At 43.6% G+C, this 21,192-nt stretch overlaps 1 protein-coding gene across 1 annotated transcript; it reads left to right on the top strand.

Annotated features, from left to right (window-relative positions):
- Nucleotides 1-1,003: 1,003 nt before the first annotated feature.
- Nucleotides 1,004-19,311, top strand: LOC115168421 (uncharacterized). The gene is given in 18 exon segments (XM_075074264.1): nt 1,004-1,352; nt 1,707-2,113; nt 6,542-6,566; nt 8,456-8,584; nt 9,010-9,120; nt 9,297-9,400; nt 9,548-9,656; nt 11,395-11,436; nt 14,466-14,605; nt 14,728-14,784; nt 14,924-14,981; nt 15,083-15,321; nt 15,411-15,473; nt 15,601-15,652; nt 16,171-16,266; nt 17,803-17,841; nt 18,145-18,912; nt 18,915-19,311. Coding segments are annotated over 17 exon segments (2,310 nt in total). The 5' UTR covers nt 1,004-1,352; nt 1,707-1,867; the 3' UTR covers nt 18,947-19,311.
- The last annotated feature ends 1,881 nt before the right edge of the window (nt 19,312-21,192 follow it).

Genomic DNA, 21,192 nt, shown 5'->3' on the forward strand with positions numbered 1-21,192 from the left:
TTATGTGTTTACCCTATCTATCATTCTACCATTGTGTGTGGGCTTATAAGTGCCTGTTGCATACATTTTGAAATGCTCTTTTGTAAAATAAAATAAGTGTGTATTATTTTGTAAATATCTTTCACTTTGATATTAGCTGTTGGCCTCATAAAAAGAACTGCTGCATTTATGCTTTCTATAAGACGTTCTTGTTCTATGTATTATCTATGGTAAGTTTGTCTTAAAGTCCATCATGCTTATCTTTCTGACAGCAGCTAAGCAAACATTCATCAACATTATAGCATCAGGCATCCGTGTGGAAAAGCTGCCTATTTAAAGCTTGTCAACATTGCAGGTGCGTGATGATAGGTTCTGTCAAGTAAACTGAACTCAGAACAACCTGTAATTCCTGCCCCACTCAACCGAGTGATGTCATCAGTAAAACAAATGAGCTGGTTGATGTTGCGAAACAACAAGCCAGACTTACAGGACTGATCCGGTGAAAAATATGGAGAAACTACTGTATGAATGGCATAGAGTACATACTGTACCTGGCATAGCCCATCTCTAACCTACATCTAACCATCTCATTCATACCCCGGCTTAGTCAACAAGCTAACTAACAAACTAAGTTTGTTTCAACATTTTCCAGATGTGTGAAACAAAGTAATGCAAAATAAAAATAAAATATGTGTGTGTATGTGTGTGTGTGTGTGTGTGTGTGTGTGGTGTGGTGTGGTGTGGTGTGGTGTGGTGTGGTGTGGTGTGTGTGTGTGTGTGTGTTTGCCTGTGCCTGTGCCAATTAATTCCTGGAATCAGACCATAAAGCATGAAACAGCTGAAACCTGACAGCCTGCCCTGAGAGTGGCTGTGGAACAAACACTGCCTACTTTAGGTATTTACCTCAGTTCACCTCTCATGCCAATCTCAGGTCACTGGTTAATGGTTAAGCTCTTATGGAGAAAGAAAAGCTAACAATGTTTCATTTCAGGCTGATAAGACTCAACCTTAGGGGTTTAGCCTACTGTAACTGAACTTCTGTACATTCTGTGCCTGCCTGTTAGTGGTCTATGGAAAGCAGCAGAGTCCGTATAAGCATAATTTTCAGAAACACTGGACTCATGGTTTACTAAAAAAGCTAAATAGCAAGAAATCTAACTGCCAACTCCATGCAGTGCAATTGAGCCACCTTTTCAGGTAAACACACCTCCCCTCTGTCCTCCTCCTGACTGTCACACACTCACTCTACATTCAGAAAATGCCATTTGAGATATTTTCAGGAGATTGGGTGTAGTGTCACAGAGAACCCGCATCGCTAGCTAGAGGACTGTCGATCAACCTGATACAGGAGGTGCATGTCCACACAAACAACTGTAAGTGAAATTGTTACCTTTTGAAATTGAAATATTAATTAGTTGCTGTGCATCAATATATGAATTACATACAGTTACACATACTGTGCTTGAGAAATGTATCTTATTCAATACAGAAATGTAGCCTGCTTAAAGTTTTAGTAGCCTACTTCAGCTTGCAATTAATTAAAGTTACCTTTTGAAATTGAAATATTAATTAGTTGCTGTGCATCAATATATGAATTACATACAGTTACACATACTGTGCTTGAGAAATGTATCTTATTCAATACAGAAATGTAGCCTGCTTAAAGTTTTAGTAGCCTACTTCAGCTTGCAATTAATTAACTAACCCCCCCCCCTTCTCTCTCTCAGCCAGGTTGGATCCTGTTAACCCTACCTGTCTCCAGCAACCCAGGATCTTCGGCAGGTCCCGTTTCAGTGCCCAGGAAGAACTCACTGAGAAACACTGTGACTTTGGGGGACTGCCAGTACATGTTGGGTTGTGACAATTATAATTATCTTGCCTCTAGGTAATGGTGTTGGAATCAGTCCGATCTGCGCAACTACCTTCACTTTTCCAGACAGACTTTTCGGACAGGGCGCTGGCACAGGAAGGCCTGAACCTTGGACGCATCAGCGCTGTACGCGGTGTTGTAGTGCCAATGGCTCGCCTGTTCCCTTGCACTCACTTTGTCCTACTGTTACTGCTGCAGCTAAGGTCCCCATCTGCAGGTGCACTAGAGATGATAGATGGCGCACATCGACTCACCTGCGACCAGGTAAAAGGAGCAAATTAACATTAGACCTGTCAGGTTTTCTTGAATTGTTTATTGATTTTTTTTATTATTTAAATTATAAAGCTAATAGTGCAAGTACTGTATTTAGACTACATACTGATAAGGTATAGCTATTGCATGGAAGTATGATTGGTAAGTATCCTTGGGACGTCCTTACTCCATTGAAGTTGACATTTAAAATGGTTAAGGTAAGGGTTATGGTTAAGGTCAAGGTAAGGGTAGGGGTTAAGGTTAGGGTTAGGTTTTAGAGTAAGGACGTCCCAAGGATCCCGGATAGCACTGACCAATATGGTAAGTCGGGACGCTATCAAAAACTTTAACATTTGTAACAAGCATGGTAACAAGCATTTGTTGTTACACCTCTGTAATTACAGGTTGCAATTACCACCAGTTACATGTTGTTATTACAGTGTAACTAGGAGTTATTACAATTAACTACAATACTTGTTATAGTATAACAATAAGGACCCCTTAAAATGAAGCGTTACTGTATGGCTGTATAGTTTTAGCATTATGAAAATCTACTCAGATCGTTCTCTGGTGATACTGGATAGGGTCATGGAATGTTTTGGCCTGTAGTTTCCATTAAGTCATATGTTGTGCATGTTGGTGTGATCTGTACTACAACAATGTTTGAATATAACTGCTTATGAGAATCCCACCTGTACCACCCTATTAATTTTGTGTACTCAGGTCAGCCGATGGTCAGCCATATATGTGTGTGCTTGGATGTGCATGTGCACACTTGTGTTGCTTTCTTTACCACATGCAAATGAATGTGGGCTGTGTATGTGTTTATATGAGTGGGTGGGGGGTGAGCTGTCATATGTGGAGGACACATGTAAAAACCAACCACACAGACAAGCTGTAGTTCACTTGCACGCACCATGCACAGCCATTTGCCGTATCTAGCAGGAGGCTGTCAGAAAGAAATCACAACTAGAATACCTGCAACTCTCTCTGAGGAAACTACATTTTTTGATCTAGTCTGGGATACAGTGCATTGGGAAAGTATTCAGACCCCTTGACTTTTTCAACACTTTGCTACATTACAGCCTTATTCTAAAATGGTATTTTTCCCTCTTCAATCTACACACAATACCCCATAATGACAAGCAAAAACAGGTTTTTATAAATATTTACAAGCTCGGCACACCTGTATTTGGGGAGGTTCTCCCACATTCCTCTATGCACATCCTCTCAAGCTCTGCCAGGTTGGAAGGGGAGTGTTGCTGCACAGCTATTTTCAGGTCTCTCCAGAGATGTTCGATCGGGTTCAAGTCTAAGGTTTTGCTGGGCAACTCAAGGGCATTCAGAGATTTGTCCCAGAGCCACTCCTGCGTTGTCTTGGCTGTGTGCTTAGGGTCGTTGTCCTGTTGGAAGGTGAACCATCGCCCCAGTCTGAGGTCCTGAGACCTCTGGAGCAGTTTTTCATCAAGAGCAGTTTTTCATCAAGGATCTCTCTGTACTTTGCTCCATTCATCTTTCCCTCGATCCTGACTAGTCTCCCAGTCCCTGCTGCTGAACAACACCCCCACAGCATGATGCTGCCACCACCATGGTTAACTGTAGGGATGGTGCCAGGTTTCCTCCAGATGTGAGGTTTGGCATTCAGGCCAAAGACTTCAATCTTGTTCATCAGACCAGATAATCTTGTTTCTCATGGTCTGAGAGTCCTTTAGGTGCCTTTAGGCAAACTCCAAGTGGACTGTCATGTGCCTTTTATGAAGGAGTGGCTTCCATCTGGCCACTCTACCATAAAGACCTGATTGGTGGAGTGCTGCAGAGATGGTTGTCCTTCTGGAAGATTCTCTCATCTCCACAGAGGAACTCTGGAGCTCTGTCAGAGGGACCATCAAGTTTTTGGCCACCTGACCAAGGCATTTCTCCCCCGATTGCTCAGTTTGGCCAGGTGGCTAGCTCTAGGAAGAATATTGGTGGTTCCAAACTTATTCCATTTAAGAATGATGGAGGCCACTGAGTTCTTGGGGACCTTCAATGCTGCAGACATTTTTTGGTACCCTTCCCCAGATCTGTGCCTCGTCACAATCCTGTCTCGGAACTCTATGGACAATTCCTTTGACCTCTTGGCTTGGTTTCTGCTCTGACATGCACTGTCAACTGCGGAATCTTATTTTGACAGGTGTGTGCCTTTCCAAATCATGTCCAATTCTTGAATTTACCACAGGTGGACTCCAATCAAGTTGTAGAAACATCTCCAGGATGATCAATGGAAACAGGATGCACCTGAGCTCAATTTCGAGTCTCATAGCAAAGGGTCTGAATGCTTATGTACAGCTGAAGTCGGAAGTTTACATACACTTAGGTTGGAGTCATTAAAACTTTTTCAACCACTCCACAAATTTCTTGTTAACAAACTATAGTTTTGGCAAGTCGGTTAGGACATCTACTTTGTGCATGACGCAAGTAATTTTTCCAACAATTATTTACAGACAGATTATTTCACTTATAATTCACTGTATCACAATTCCAGTGCGTCAGAAGTTTCCATACACTAAGTTGACTGTGCCTTTAAACAGATTGGAAAAGTCCAGAAAATGATGTCATGGCTTTAGAAGCTTCTGATAGGCTAATTGACATAATTTGAGTCAATTGGAGGTGTACCTGTGGATGTATTTCAAGGCCTACCTTCAAACGCAGTGCCTCTTTGCTTGACATCATGGGAAAATCTAAAGAAATCAGCCAAGACCTCAGAGCAAAAATTGTAGACTTCTACAAGTCTGGTTCGTCCTTGGGAGCAATTTCCAAACGCCTGAAGGTACCACGTTCATCTGTACAAAAAATAGTATGCAAGTATAAACACCATGGGACCAGGCAGCCGTCATCCAGCTCAGGAAGGAGACGCGTTCTGTCTCCTAGAGATGAACGTACTTTGGTGCTAAAAGTGCAAATCAATCCCAGAACAACAGCAAAGGACCTTGTGAAGATGCTGGAGGAAACAGGTACAAAAGTATCTATATCAACAGTAAAACAAGTCCTATATCGACATAATCTGAAAGGCCGCTCAGCAAGGAAGAAGCCACTGCTCCAAAACCGCCATAAAAAAGCCAGACTACGATTGCAACTGCACATGGGGACAAAGATCGTACTTTTTGGAGAAATGTCCTCTGGTCTGATAAAACAAAAATAAAACTGTTTGGCAATAATGACAATCGTTATGTTTGGAGGAAAAAGGGGAGGCTTGCAAGCCGAAGAACACCATCCCAACCGTGAAGCAATGGGGTGGCAGCATCATGTTGTGGGGGTGTTTTGCTGCAGGAGGGACTGTTGCACTTCACAAAATAGATGGCATCATGAGGAGTAAAATTATGTGGAAGTTAAAGCTTGGTCGCAAATGGGTCTTCCAAACGGACAATGACCCCAAGCATACTTCCAAAGTTGTGGTAAAATGGCTTAAGGACAACAAAGTCAAGGTATTGGAGTGGCCATCACAAAGCCCTGACCTCAATCCTATAAAAAACCTGTGGGCAGAACTGGAAAGCGTGTTCGAGCAAGGAGGCCTACAAACCTGACTCAGTTACACCAGCTCTGTCAGGAGGAATGGGCCAAAATTCACCCAACTTATTGTGGGAAGCTTGTGGAAGGCTTCCCGAAACATTTGACCCAAGTTAAACAATTTAAAGGCAATGCTACCAAATAGTGTATGTAAACTTCTGACACACTGGGAATGTGATGAAAGAAATAAAAGCTGAAAGAAATAATTCTCTCTACTATTATTCTGACATTTCACATTCTTAAAGTAAAGTGGTGATCCTAGCTGACCTAAGACAGGGAATGTTTACTAGGATAAAATGTCAGGAATTGTGAAAAACTGAGTTTAAATGTATTTGGCTAAGGTGTATATAAACTTCAGACTTCAACTGTAAATAAGGTATTTCTGTTTTCACTTTGTCATTGTGGGGTATTGTGTGTAGATTGATGAGGATTTACATTTTTTTCTAATCCATTTTAGAACAAGTTTAACATAACAAAATGTGGAAAACGGGAATGGGTCAGTGCTGGTTAAACACTTGATCAGTTTGAGTGAGCAGATTTATGTTTTGATTGACAGATGTGATGTACCTCAGTCTGTATTGTAACACACACAGACACATCAAAGTTTTAATGCTCATTATGTATTCATGACCAGGCCAGAGCGTGACACCCAATCCTAGGGCTTGAGTGTTCGATCTCCACTGCTGTTGACCATTTCCAAGAATACGGTTCTGGGAGCAAGGTCATGAGAATTACCTCTAGTGTAGTTGTGTTACAATTAGAGCAGTTAAACGGAAGAGCATGTGTCACGTATATTAAGTGGAAGTATTACTATGTATTTAAATAATAATTACACAATCAGATGTCTGGTCTGGTATGTTGTAGGAAATCACTCTCTCTGTGCTTTTTCCTTAGGGCCTGACTGACTGCAGTGTAAAAGGTGAGACCATACAAAGCACCATAAATAGTGCATCATAAGCCAAAATATATTAGAACACTTATCATGACATTGTGATAGGTTAACCCTTCCCGCTTCCTTTGTCTCTCTCTCTGTTTCTCTCTCTCTGTTCCTCTCTCTCTCTCTCGCTCTTTCAATTCAATTCAAGGGTCTTTATTGGTATGGGAAACATGTTAACATTGCCAAAGCAAGTGAAGTAGATAATACACTGCTCAAAAAAATAAAGGGAACACTTAAACAACACAATGTAACTCCAAGTCAATCACACTTCTGTGAAATCAAACTGTCTACTTAGGAAGCAACACTGATTGACAATAAATTTCACATGTTGTTGTGCAAATGGGATAGACAACAGGTGGAAATTATAGGCAATTAGCAAGACACCCCCAATAAAGGAGTGGTTCTGCAGGTGGGGACCACAGACCACTTCTCAGTTCCTATGCTTCCTGGCTGATGTTTTGGTCACTTTTGAATGCTGGCGGTGCTTTCACTCTAGTGGTAGCATGAGACAGAGTCTACAAACCACACAAGTGGCTCAGGTAGTGCAGCTCATCCAGGATGGCACATCAATGTGAGCTGTTGCAAGAAGGTTTGCTGTGTCTGTCAGCGTAGTGTCCAGAGCATGGAGGCGCTACCAGGAGACAGGCCAGTACATCAGGAGACGTGGAGGAGGCCGTAGGAGGGCAACAACCCAGCAGCAGGACCGCTACCTCCGCCTTTGTGCAAGGAGGAGCAGGAGAAGCACTGCCAGAGCCCTGCAAAATGACCTCCAGCAGGCCACAAATGTGCATGTGTCTGCTCAAAGGTCAGAAACCGACTCCATGAGGGTGGTATGAGGGCCCGACGTCCACAGGTGGGGGTTGTGCTTACAGCCCAACACCGTGCAGGACGTTTGGCATTTGTCAGAGAACACCAAGATTGGCAAATTTGCCACTGGCGCCCTGTGCTCTTCACAGATGAAAGCAGGTTCACACTGAGCACGTGACAGACGTGACAGAGTCTGGAGACCCCATGGAGTACGTTCTGCTGCCTGCAACATCCTCCAGCATGACCGGTTTGGTGGTGGGTCAGTCATGGTGTGGGGTGGCATTTCTATGGGGGGCCGCACAGCCCTCCATGTAGCCTGACTGCCATTAGGTACCGAGATGAGATCTCATGTGGCTGGAGTGTGTCAGTAGTTCCTGCAAGAGGAAGGCATTGATGCTATGGACTGGCCCGCCCGTTCCCCAGACCTGAATCCAATTGAGCACATCTGGGACATCATGTCTCGCTCCATCCACCAACGCCACGTTGCACCACAGACTGTCCAGGAGTTGGCGGATGCTTTAGTCCAGGTCTGGGAGGAGATCCCTCAGGAGACCATCCGCCACCTCATCAGGAGCATGCCCAGGCGTTGTAGGGAGGTCATACAGGCACACGGAGGCCACACACACTACTGAGCCTCATTTTGACTTGTTTTAAGGACATTACATCAAAGTTGGATCAGCCTGTAGTGTGGTTTTCCACTTTAATTTTGAGTGTGACTCCAAATCCAGACCTCCATGGGTTGATAAATTGGATTTCCATTGATTCTTTTTGTGTGATTTTGTTGTCAGCACATTCAACTATGTAAAGAAAAAAGTATTTAATAAGATTATTTCTTTCATTCAGATCTAGGATGTGTTGTTTAAGTGTTCCCTTTATTTTTTTGAGCAGTATATATATAAAAGTGAAATAAACAATAAAAATTAACAGTAAACATTACACTCACAGAAGTTCCAAAAGAATAAAGACATTGCAAATGTCATATTGTGTATATATTCAGTGTTGTAACGATGTGCTCTCTCTCTCTCTCTCTCTCTCTTGATTTCTCTGTCCCTTCTGCATCTTAGATGTTGCCCTTCCTGGCATGAAGGGTCCTGTGAAAGTTAGCCGGCTGGAGCTCAGCGTGTTTCTGTGTTGCATCAACGGCCAATACTGCAAACCCTGCCTGCGAGTCACAGTCTTCTTCACAATCAAAGGTAGCCCTACGGCTTCAACCATTCAGCTGCAGCAGACACTATCATCATAGGCAACTGTGATGTCTGGATGCTATTCCACAGTCTTTGGTCCATAGTCTACCATACCACTATCCCTAACTACACAACTAAACTTGACTCCAACAGGAAGTCACTGTGCCTGGGACAGGAGCATGCCATACCTACAGCAGGATTGTATTGATAGGTTGTATTGATGTATTGATAGGTTGTATTGATAGGTTGTATTGATATATTGATAGGTTGTATTGATAGGTTGTATTGATGTATTGATAGGTTCTATTGATAGGTTGTATTGATAGGTTGTGGGGCTTTTGCAGGTTATTCTTAACTCTTGCTGTTCCCATTTGTTGATGGTGTTTCTGCTGTTCTCAGCACATTACATGTTGTTGCTGTTTCTGCTGTTCCAGATAAGAATGAGGACCAGGAAGTGTCTGGTGACTACGGCGACGAAGATGACAGCTCTAACCAGAAGGAATTAAGAGAAGAGAGTCTCCTAGGGATGCCACGCAGCACAACAGGTCATCAAAAATAGTGTGTCAAAAGAGAGAAAACACACCCACACACACTCCTTGGGCGTACAAGTCGGCCAAGTAAAATAAATGAAAGTCACTCAATCTAAACTTGTGGTTGACTGTTCATGTGTCTTTTGCACTTTCTCATGGTAAATAACTTGCTTTGTTGTCTCTCCTAACAGCTTCTGTAACCGTGTGTTACAGCTACCCAAACATTTTGAATCGCTGCAAAGAAGTGACATTTACATTGATCCATTCAGCTCTGGGGGACCAGCACCCTCCTGAGGTACACATTCCCTTTATCGCCTGTCATTAAACTGTTGTCTATTAAAAATGTTAGGGTTATTTTGGGTAACTTTGGCCACTGCTAGGGTTGTTTAGTTGACAGAACATATAGCCTAGTATGTAATAGGTTCATGTTTGACTTCTGTAGCTGAGGCTGTCCTTATTGTTGGAGCCAGAGCCAGTACAATATGGAAGTCCAGTCAATGTCCACGCATTAAATACCTCAGTTACCACCACTATCCCCTCCTTAGAAGATGGTAAGTGGCATTCTTTATACTACAATACCATAGCTGTACTATAAAGATGTTATTGATATGCATACACTCAAAAGTCAAAACTTATAGAACACCTACTCATTCAAGGGTTTTTCTTAATTTTTTACTATTTTCTACATTGTAGAATAATAGTGAAGACATCAAAGCTATGAAATAACACATATGGGATCATGTAGTAACCAAAAAAGTGTTAAGCAAATCAAAATATATTTCATATTTGAGATTCTTCCAATAGCCACCCTTTGCCTTAATGACAACTTTGCACACTCTTGGTAGTCTCTCAACCAGCTTCACCTGGAATGCTTTCCCAACAGTCTTGAAGGAGTTCCCACATATGTTGAGCACTTGTTGGCTGCTTTTCCTTCACTCTGCGGTCCGAGTCATCCCAAACCATCTCAATTGGGTTGAGGTTGGGGGATTGTGGAGGCCAGGTCATCTGATGCAGCACTCCATCACTCTTCTTCTTGGTAAAATAGTCCTTACACAGCCTGGAGGTCTGTTTTGGGTCATTGTCCTGTTGAAAAACAAATGATAGTCCCACTAAGCCCAAACCAGATGGGATGGCGCATCGCTGCAGAATGCTGTGGTGCTGTGGTGCCTTAAATTCTAAATAAATCACTGACAGTGTCACCAGCAAAGCAATCCCCACCATCACACCTCTTCCTCCATGCTTCACGGTGGGAACCACACATGCGGAGATCATCCGTTCACACACACCGCGTCTCACAAAGACACGGCGATCGGAACCATCTCCAATTTGGACTCATCACACCAAAGGACAGATTTCCACTGGTCTAATGTCTATTGCTCGTGTTTCTTGGCCAAAGCAAGTCTATTCTTCTTATTGGTGTCCTTTAGTAGTGGTTTCTTTGCAGCAATTCAACCATGAAGGCCTGATTCACACAGTCTCCTCTGAACAGTTGATTTGAGATGTGTCTAATACTTGAACTCTGTGAAGCATTTATTTGGACTGCAATCTGAGCTGCAGTTAATTCCTCATTTCTGAGGCTGGTAACTCTAATGAACTTATCCTCCACAGCAGAGGTAACTCTGGGTCTTCCATTCTTGTGGCAGTGCTCATGAGAGCCAGTTTCATCATAGCGCTTGATGGTTTTGCGACTGCCCTTGAACAAACTTGAAATGTTCCATATTGACTGACCTTCATGTCTTAAAGTAATGATGCACTGTCGTTTCTCTTTTCTTATTTGAGCTGTTCTTGCCATAATATGGACTTTGTCTTTTAGCAAATACATCTATCTTCTGTATAACACCCCTAGCTTGTCACAACACAACTGATTGGTTAAAACGCATTAAGAAGGAAAGAAATTCCTCAAGTTAACTTTTAAGAATGAACACCTGTTAATTTAAATGCATTCTAGGTGACTACCTCATGAAGCTGTTTGAGAGAATTGCCAAGAGTGTGCAAAGCTGTCATCAAGGCAAAGGGTGGCTATTTGAAGAATCTCAAATGTAAAATATATTTTGATTTGCTTAACACTTTTTTGGTTACTACATGACTCCATATGTGTTATTTCATAGTTTTGATGTCTTCACTATTATTCTACAATGTAGAAAATAGTACAAATAAAGAAAACCCTTGAATGATTAGGTGTTCCAAAACTTTTGACTGGTAGTGTACATTCCTCAGATCATGTATTTTGACTACCCCCCCCCTCTCTCTCTCTCTCTCTCTCTCTCTCTCCCCCTTGCTATCTCTTAGTTTGTTCCCCAGACCTAGATAGTGTTGTGAAAGAATGTGATGGTGAGTCACTGTAATTTGAAATGCAACCCTGCATCCCCATAGTATTATACTGTACCTGCTTTAGTTTAAACCTTTACATCTCTTATTGATTGACATTTGATATACAGCACCAGTCAAAAGTTTGGACACACCTACTCATTCAAGGGTTTTTCTTTATATTTACTATTTTCTACATTGTAGAATAATAGTGAAGACATCAAAACTATGAAATAACACATATGGAATCATGTAGTAACCAAAAAAGCGTTAACCTCTACGGGCTAGGGGGCTGCATTGAGAATTTTGGAAAAAATATGTGCCCATTTTTAACCGCCTCCTACACCAACTCAGAAGCTAGAATATGCATATTATTGTTCAGGTTTGGATAGAAAACACCCTAAAGTTTCTAAAACTGTTTGAATTGTGTCTGTGAGTATAACAGAACTCCTATGGCAGGCAAAAACCTGAGAAGGTTTCATGCAGGAAGTACCCTGTCTGACAAGGTGTTGTTGTTCTTGCTTCTGTTTATTGAAGAGTCAGGATCTTAGCTGTAACGTGACAATTCCTAGGGCTCCAATAGGCTCTCAGAACCCGGGAAAAACCTGAACGATGACGAGGCAGCCTCAGGCTGAAACACATTATCTCCTTTTCCAAGTGTCCCATCAGGTCACAATAGAATTAGGCGCGTGCGCGATTCGCCCCCGTGGAGTATTTTCATTCGGCTGTTTAGCTAATTGCAGATTCCCGGTCGGAATATTATCGCTTTTTTACGAGATAAATTGCATAAAAATTGATTTTAAACAGCGGTTGACATGCTTCGAAGTACGGTAATGGAATATTTAGAATTTTTTTGTCACGTTCTGCGCCATGCGCCGGACCGTGATTTAGCATTCTGATAGTGTCTAGAACGCACGAACAAAACGCCGCTGTTTGGATATAACGATGGATTATTTGGGACCAAACCTACATTTGTTATTGAAGTAGAAGTCCTGGGAGTGCATTCTGACGAAGAACAGGAAAGGTAAGAACATTTTTCTTATAGGAAATGTGATTTTGGTGAAGGCTGAACTGGTTGGGTGTCTAAATAGCTAGCCCGTGATGGCTGGGCTATGTACTTAGAATATTGCAAAATGTGCTTCATCCGAAAAGTTATTTTAAAATCGGACATATCGAGTGCATAGAGGAGTAATGTATCTATAATTCTTAAAATAATTGTTATGCTTTTTGTGAACGTTTATCGTGAGTAATTTAGCAAATTGTTAGTAAATTCCCCGGAAGTTTGCGGGGGTATGCTTTTTCTGAACGTCACATGCTAATGTAATAAGCTGGTTTTTGATATAAATATGAACTTGATTGAACAGACATGCATGTATTGTATAACATAATGTCCTAGGTGTGTCATCTGATGAAGATCATAAAAGGTTAGTGCTGCATTTAGCTGTGGTTTGGGTTTTTGTGACATTATATGCTAGCTTGAAAAATGGGTGTCTGATTATAACTGGCTGGGCACTCTCCTGACATAATCTAATGTTTTGCTTTCGTTGTAAAGCCTTTTTGAAATCGGACAGTGTGGTTAGATTAACGAGAGTCTTGTCTTTAAATAGCTGTAAAATAGTCATATGTTTGAGAAATTGAAGTAATAGTATTTCAAACGTTTTAAAAATCGCGCCACTGGATTCAACTGGCTGTTACGTAGGTGGGACGAATTCGTCCCGCCGGTCCCATAGAGGTTAAACAAATCCAAATACATTTTAGATTTTTCAAAGTAGCCACCCTTTGCCTTGATGACAGCTTTGCACACTCTTGGTAGTCTCTCAACCAGCTTCACCTGGAATGCTTTTCCATCAGTCTTGAAGGAGTTCCTACATACGCTGAGCACTTGTTGGCTGCTTTTCCTTCACTCTGCGGTTCAACTCATCCCAAACTATCTCAATTGGGTTGAGTTTGGGTGATTGTGGAGGCCAGGTCATGTGACGCAGCACTCCATCACTCTCCTTCTTGGTCAAATAGCCCTTACACAGCCTGGAGGTGTGTTTGGTCATTGTCCTGTTGAAAACAAATTATAGTCCCATTAAGCCCAAACCAGATGGGATGGCGTATTGCTGCAGAATGCTGTGGTAGCCATGCTGGTTAAGTGTACCTTGAATTCTAAATAAATCACAGACAGTGTCACCAGCAAAGCACCCCCACCATCACACCTCCTCCTCCATGCTTCACGGTGGAAACCACACATGCGGAGATCATCCGTTCACCTACTCTGTGTCTCATAAAGACACGGCGGTTGGAACCAAACATCTCCAATTTGGACTCATCAGACCAAAGGACAGATTTTCATCGGTCTAATGTCCATTGCTCGTGTTTCTTGGCTCAAGCAAGTCTCTTCTTCTTATTGGTGTCCTTTAGTAGTTGTTTCTTTGTAGCAATTCGACCATGAAGGCCTGATTCACGCAGTTTCCTCTGAACAGTTGATGTTGAGATGTGTCTGTTACTTGAACCCTGTGAAGTATTTATTTGGGCTGCTATTTCTGAGGCTGGTAACTCTAATGAACTTATCCTCTGCAGCAGAGGTAACTCTGGGTCTTCCTTTCCTGTTTCGGTCTGATGATGGACTGTCATTTCACTTTGCTTATTTGAGCTGTTCTTGCCATAATATGGACTTGGTCTTTTACCAAATAGGGCTATCTTCTGTATACCACCACTACCTTGTCACAACACAACTGATTGGCTCAAACCCATTAAGAAGGAAAGAAATTTCACGAATTCACTTTTATCAAGACACTTGTTAATTTAAATGCATTCCAGTTGACTACCTCATGAAGCTGGTTGAGAGAATACCAAGCTTGTGTCATCAAGGTAAAGGGTGGCTACTTTGAAGAATCTCAGATATAAAATATATTTTGATTTGTTTTACACTTTTTGGTTACTACATGATTCCATATGTGTTATTTCATAATTTTGATTATTCTACAATGTAGAAAATAGTAAAAATAAAGAAAAACATTTGAATGAATAGGTGTGTCCAAACTTTTGACTGGTACTATATGTCTCAGTGCCCAAGCTCAGAGCTGTGATTGATAAGAAGAGAGGTGTGGCTGTGCTCCAACTGGACAGTTCTAACAAGACACCGACCAGTGAGATGGGCATGTGCCAGATGTTCGGGACTGGAGAGCCTTGCAGATACCAGAATTGGGTCAGTATGTCTAAAGAATGGTCTCATCATTAGCTTGTAATGCACACATTTTTTACAAGGTCAAGCTGTGACCTTACTCACTGTCTGTCACCTCTTTCTCACGCCCTTTCTTCTTCTTTCAGAGCCAGAGAGAGATGAGCATTCCTTTGAGGTCTATAGCGCCCTGTCTGTGCTTTCAGGTAAACATTGCTTGATTTTTCTGCAGCTCAGCATACCGAATCTGAGGAACAACTTGTTTCCAATGCTGAATTGAAGATTCATGGTCATTGTCATGCAGGAGTCACTTGTGTACATTCCTTGTATGTTGCTTTACAACAGGTTTGGTGGAAGGGACAGAATCTACGCAGAGAGATCTGCCCTTTCATGAACAACAAAGGTAAGGGGTTCAATCAGATTCCTTCCCTACCGCAGAACTCTTGACTCTGGACTGGAAACGTTTGTTATTGTAACACCCAAATGTCTCCGTTCTTCTCTCAGAGCTTTTCAGAAGAATGTGGGACAACAACGTGTCCGTGTCAGTGGAGGAGGCTCAGACGAACGTGGGGAACGGCACAGTGCTGAGTTGGAACGTGACTGCCCCCTGTCGCCTGGAGGGGGAACTGTGGCTGTGTAGAAAGGGCTCAGCGGGGGGGCATTGCGAGGAGTTGAAGGGCTCCAGGCAGAGGATGCACAAGCACACACATGCCGGGTGGACGCGCACTCTCCACGGACACTGGGTAAGGCCTACCGTGTGAGGTTGACTTACCCTTCACCTTTGACCTTACTGAGGACCTTACTGAACATGACTGTTGAGTTTCTGTTTCAGTTGTTTTTTCAGAAAAGAGGAGTGTTCATCAATGTGAACCCTCATCCTGCTCTGTGTGTCCAGGTAAACACTTCTCCACTGACCTGTGGGCAGAGTGCACTGTTTGAATGAAATTGTGAGCCTGTACTTACTCTGAAATGCAGTACTGTAAGTGTTTATGCCTGACATCGCACTGCTTCTTGTTGTCTAGATGAAAGTACAGGGGATGGATACAAAGCTGGATCCCTTGTGTCCATTTGCAAGTACGCATTTCACCCAATATGGTCAATATGTTACATTTTAGTACAGCCAAATACAGCATACAACCTATAGTTCTAAACTGGTTGTATGCTGTATTTGGCTGTACTAAGGATTGGTTAAATGGTCATCAATTCATTAATGCAACTGACCCACACTCTTAGAAAAAAGGTGCTATCTACAAACTAAAAGTGTTCATTTGCTGTCCACATATGAGAACCCTTTGCAGAACCCATTTTGGTTCCAGGTAGAACCCTTTTCACAGAGGGTTCTACCTGGAACCAAAAATGGTTCTCCTATGGAGAAAAGCGAAGAACCCTTTTGGAACCCTTTTTACTAAGAGTGAAATTTACTGGATTATTAACAGGTTAGCTCTTTGGTTAATCTGTGTCTCTATTTCGCGCAGCATAGAGATTAGTGCTAAATTAGCTAAAGAGGATATTTGGCAGAAATAATGGATACAATGATGGATTATGAGGCATTGATCCACAGCTGTATATAATCAGACTGACTTCCCCTATAGCACCACGGAACCGATGGCTCCTGACTCTCCTGATAGGGCTGCTACTAATCTGTTTGGCAATACTTGGGGCCTACGTCATACATGGTGCTCTCAAAGGTTAGTGATGAAGCTATATATTATCAATATTATCAGCTATCTCTGAAGCTATCTAATCACTAAATGTATTAACTATATATGAATATAATAATATCAAATCAAATAAAATGTATTTATATAGCCCTTCTTAAATCAGCTGTTATATCAAAGTGCTGTACAGAAACCCAGCCTAAAACCCCAAACAGCAAGCAATGCAGGTGTAGAAGCACGGTGGCTAGGAAAAACTCCATAGAAAGGCCAAAACCTAGGAAGAAACCTAGAGAGGAACCAGGCTATGAGGAGTGGTCAGTCCTCTTCTGGCTGTGCCGGGTGGAGATTATAACAGAACATGGCCAAGATGTTCAAATGTTCATAAATGACCAGCATGGTCAAATAATAGTAATCACAGTGAACAGGTCAGGTTTCCATAGCCGCAGGCAGAACAGTTGAAACTGGAGCAGCAGCACGGCCAGGTGGACTGGGGACAACAAGGAGTCATCATGCCAGCCTCAGAGAGAGAGAAAGAAAGAAAGAGAGAAAGAGAGAATTAGAGAGAGCATACTTAAATTCACACAGGACACTGGATAAGACAGGAGAAATACTCCAGATATAACAGACTGACCCTAACCCCCCGACACATAAACTACTGCAGCATAAATACTGGAGGCTGAGACAGGAGGGGTCAAGAGACACTGTGGCCCCATCCAATGATACCCCCGGACAGGGCCAAACAGGCAGGATATAACCCCATCCACTTTGACAAACACAGCCCCCACACCACTAGAGGGATATCTTCAACCACCAACTTACCATCCTGAGACAAGGCCGAGTATAGCCCACAAAGATCTCCGACACGGCACAACCCATGGTGGGGGGCCAACCCAGACAGGAAGACCAAGTCAGTGACTCAACCCACTCAAGTGACGCACCCCTCCTAGGGACGGCATGGAAGAGCACCAGTAAGCCAGTGACTCAGCCCCTGTAATAGGGTTAGAGGCAGAGAATCCCAGTGGAGAGAGGGGAACCGGCCAGGCAGAGACAGCAAGGGTGGTTCGTTGCTCCAGTGCCTTTCCGTTCACCTTCACGCTCCTGGGCCAGACTACACTCAATCATCGGACCTACTGAAGAGATGAGTCTTCAATAAAGACTTAAAGGTTGAGAGAGAGTCTGCGTCTCTCACATGGGTAGAGAGACCATTCCATAAAAATGGAGCTCTATAGGAGAAAGCCCTGCCTCCAGCTGTTTGCTTAGAAATTCTAGGGACAATTAGGAGGCCTGCGTCTTGTGACCGCAGCGTACGTGTAGGTATGTACGGCAGGACCAAATCGGAAAGATAGGTAGGAGCAAGCCCATGTAATGCTTTGTAGGTTAGCAGTAAAACCTTGAAATCAGCCCTATCCTTAACAGGAAGCCAGTGTAGGGAGGCTAGCACTGGAGTAATATGATCAAATAATACTAGCCTGGGTGCCAGCCTGACATTTTTGAGAGTGTAAAGCAAATTTCTCAGATTGGCACTGAGGCTAGGACCCTATAGCACATGTTTTATCTCCCCCACAGGATACGTGTGGAGATGGTTGAAAGATGAGGACATAAAAGGTAAGATAAGCCTTTAAAACATTACCTCACAATTCACTGTCTCCAATTATATCTGAATGCAATTATATTCTTTCTTCATGCTTCAGAAGAAAAACCACCCTCTCTCTATTCCTTTTTTCTCTCTCCCTTGATCTCATTCCCTCTGCCGCTTTTCTCTTTCTGTCCTTCCCCCTCCCCCTCTCTTTTCATTACCTTCTCTCTTTCTCTCTTGTCTCTTTCTCTCTTTCTCTCTCTCTCTCTCTCTCACTCTCTCTCTCTCTCTCTCTCTCTCTCTCTCTCTCTCTCTCTCTCTCTCTCTTGCAGGTGCAGTAGGAGGTGGCCACATTGTGTTGCTGTACCCTCCTGACAATGATCAGGCTGTGCTGGGGCTGGTGTGTCGTCTGGGCTTGTCCCTCTCCTCTCTGGGCTTCAGTGTATCTCTAGACCTGTGGAGCCAGGCTGAGCTCAGTGTCCTGGGACCAGTTCCATGGCTCCACTCCCGGCTTGACCGCCTGCAGAGACAGGGGGGGAAAGTGGTGCTGGTGCTGACCCAGGCAGCCTGGGAGAGGGCTGAGGAGTGGGGCAGCCGGGGCAGCCGGGGCTGGGAGAGGGATACTCTCTGGGGGAGGGGGTGTGACGAGGATGGGGAGTCAGGGGTGGGGTGTCGTTCTCCGTATTCGGATGTCTTCAGTGCCTCGCTCAGCTGCATTCTAGCGGACTACTTGCAGGGCCGCGCCGGCGAACGCTTCACCCTCGTGCAGTTTGAGTCTCTGCCTCCCGGCAGCTGCCGCCCCCTGCCTGAGCTCTTCAGGGGGCTGCCGCTCTTCAGCCTCCCCTCCCAGAGCCTGGGCTTCCTGACTGAACTGGCTTTGGGGCGAGGTAGGGGGGCAGCATCAGGGCGACGAAGGCGGGCAGGGGGGCTCAGGGCAGCCTCACGGGCACTGGCTGGGGGGCTGAGAGGGTTTGTGGGGGGTTCGGCAATGTTACTGCTGGCCGGGCTGCCCCAGGACTGTGTTGGTGCAGGGGTTGAGGACCCCTGGGAGTCTGTGCCGCTGCAGCCGTGTCTCACCACCCCACCGTCCAGCCCTGACACCTGCCCAAGACCAGCGGGATGGACTGGGTCTAAGAGGGCAGGAGAGGCTGGGGAGGAACCAGGGGCCTGTTCCGCAGGATGCTAACTGTGGCACTGACATACTATAATCCGATACTGGATATTAGGGCTTCATGTACTTTTGGAGCTACTGTCCAAAGTAGAGCATGACTTGTTAATATTGTAAATGATTCACTTTTGTGGTCCTGAAAAACTACTGTCAACTCCATTTTAGAGATTGCTCAGTTTGGCTGGGCGGCCAGCTCTAGAGAGGTTCTTGATGGTTCCAAAGTTCTTCCATTTATGGTTCCAAAGTTCTGTCCTATGTACAGTGCCTTCAGAAAGTATTCAGACCCCTTGAATTTTTCCACCTTTTGTAACATTACAACTTAAATCTAAAATGAATGAAATAAAAACAATTCCTCAACAATCTACAAACAATACCTCATAATGACGAAGCTATAACAGGCTTTTAGAAATGTTTGCAAATAAAAATAAAAAACATGCAAAAGTATTCAGACCCTTTGCTATGAGACTCGAAATTGAGCTCAGGTGCATCCTGTTTCCATTGATCATCCTTGAGATGTTTCTACAACTTGATTGGAGTCAACCTATGGTAAATTCAATTGATTGGAAATTATTTGGAAATGACACACCTGTCTATATAAGGTCCCACAGTTGACAATGCATGTCAAAGCAAAAACCAAGCCATGAGGTCGAAGGAATTGTCCGTAGAGACCCAAGAGAGCATTCTGTCGTGGCACAGATCTGGGGAAGAGTACCAAAAAAATTCTGCAGTATTGAAGGTCCCCAAAAACACAATGGCCTCATTCTTAAATGGAAGAACTTTGAAACCACCAAGAATCTCTCTAGAGCTGGCCGCCCAGCCAAACTTAGCAATGGGGGAAGAAGTTCCTTGGTCAGGGTGGTGACCAAGAACCTAATGGTCCCTCTGACATAGATCTAGAGTTCCTCTGTGGCGATGGGAGAACCTTCCAGAAGGACAACCATCTCTGCAGCACTCCACCAATCAGGCCTTTATGGTAGAGTGGCCAGATGGAAGCCCTTCCTCAGTAAATGGCACATGACAGCCCGCTTGGAGTTTGCCAAAAGGCACCTAAAGACTCTCAGACCATGAGAAACAAGATTCACTGGTCTGATGGAACCAAAATTAAATGATTTGGCCTGAATTCCAGGCGTCACATCTGGAGGAAAGCTGACACCATTGCTATGGTGGTGGCAGCATCATGGTGTGGGGATGTTTTTCAGCGGCAGGGACTGGGAGACTAGTCAGGATCGAGGGAAAGATGAACGGAGCAAAGTACAGAAAGATCCTTGATGAAAACCTGCTGCAGAGCGGTCAGGACCTTAGACTGGGGCAAAGGTTCACCTTCAAAACAGGACAACGACCTTAAGCACAAAGCCAAGACAACGCAGGAGTGGCTTCGGGACAAGTCTCTGAATGTCCTTGAGTTGCCCAGCCAGAGCCTGGACTTGAACCGGATCGAACATCTCTGGAGAGACCTGAAAATAGCTGGGCAGGGACACTCCCCGTCCAACCAGAGCTTGAGAGGATCTGCAGAGAGGAATGGGAGAACCTCCCCAAATACAGGTGTGCCAAGCTTGTAGCTTCCTACCCAAGAATGTCTAAAAACGGTTTTTGCTTTGTCATTATGGGGTATTGTGTGTAGAATAATGTGTGTAGATTGATGAGGGAAAAAACTATTTCATCAATTTTAGAATAAGGCTGTAACCTAACAAAATGCGGAAAAAGTCAAGGGGTCTGAATACTTTCCAAAGGCACTGAACATAGTCATTGAACACTGGTCATTTTATAATGTTTACTTCCTGTTTTACCCATTTCATATGTATATACTGTATTCTAATCAAGGCTCACCCTATATAACTACTGCTGTACACACCTTTCAAATCAAATCAAATGTATTTATATAGCCCTTCTTACATCAGCTGATATCTCAAAGTGCCGTACAGAAACCCAGCCTAAAACCCCAAACAGCAAGCAATGCAGGTGTAGAAGCACGGTGGCTAGGAAAAATTCCCTAGAAAGGCCAAAACCTAGGAAGAAACCTAGAGAGGAACCAGGCTATGAGGGGTGGCCAGTCCTCTTCTGGCTGTGCCGGGTCCTATTCATTGCTATTCATATACTGTCTATACTGTCCATACCCTCCATTATATATGTATACACAGTATCAGTCAAAAGTTTGGACACACCTACTCATTCAAGGGTTTTTCTTCATTTTTTACTATTTCTATATTGTATA

Source organism: Salmo trutta, chromosome 30 (genome assembly GCF_901001165.1).
Source record: "Salmo trutta chromosome 30, fSalTru1.1, whole genome shotgun sequence".
Taxonomy (NCBI): domain Eukaryota; kingdom Metazoa; phylum Chordata; class Actinopteri; order Salmoniformes; family Salmonidae; genus Salmo; species Salmo trutta.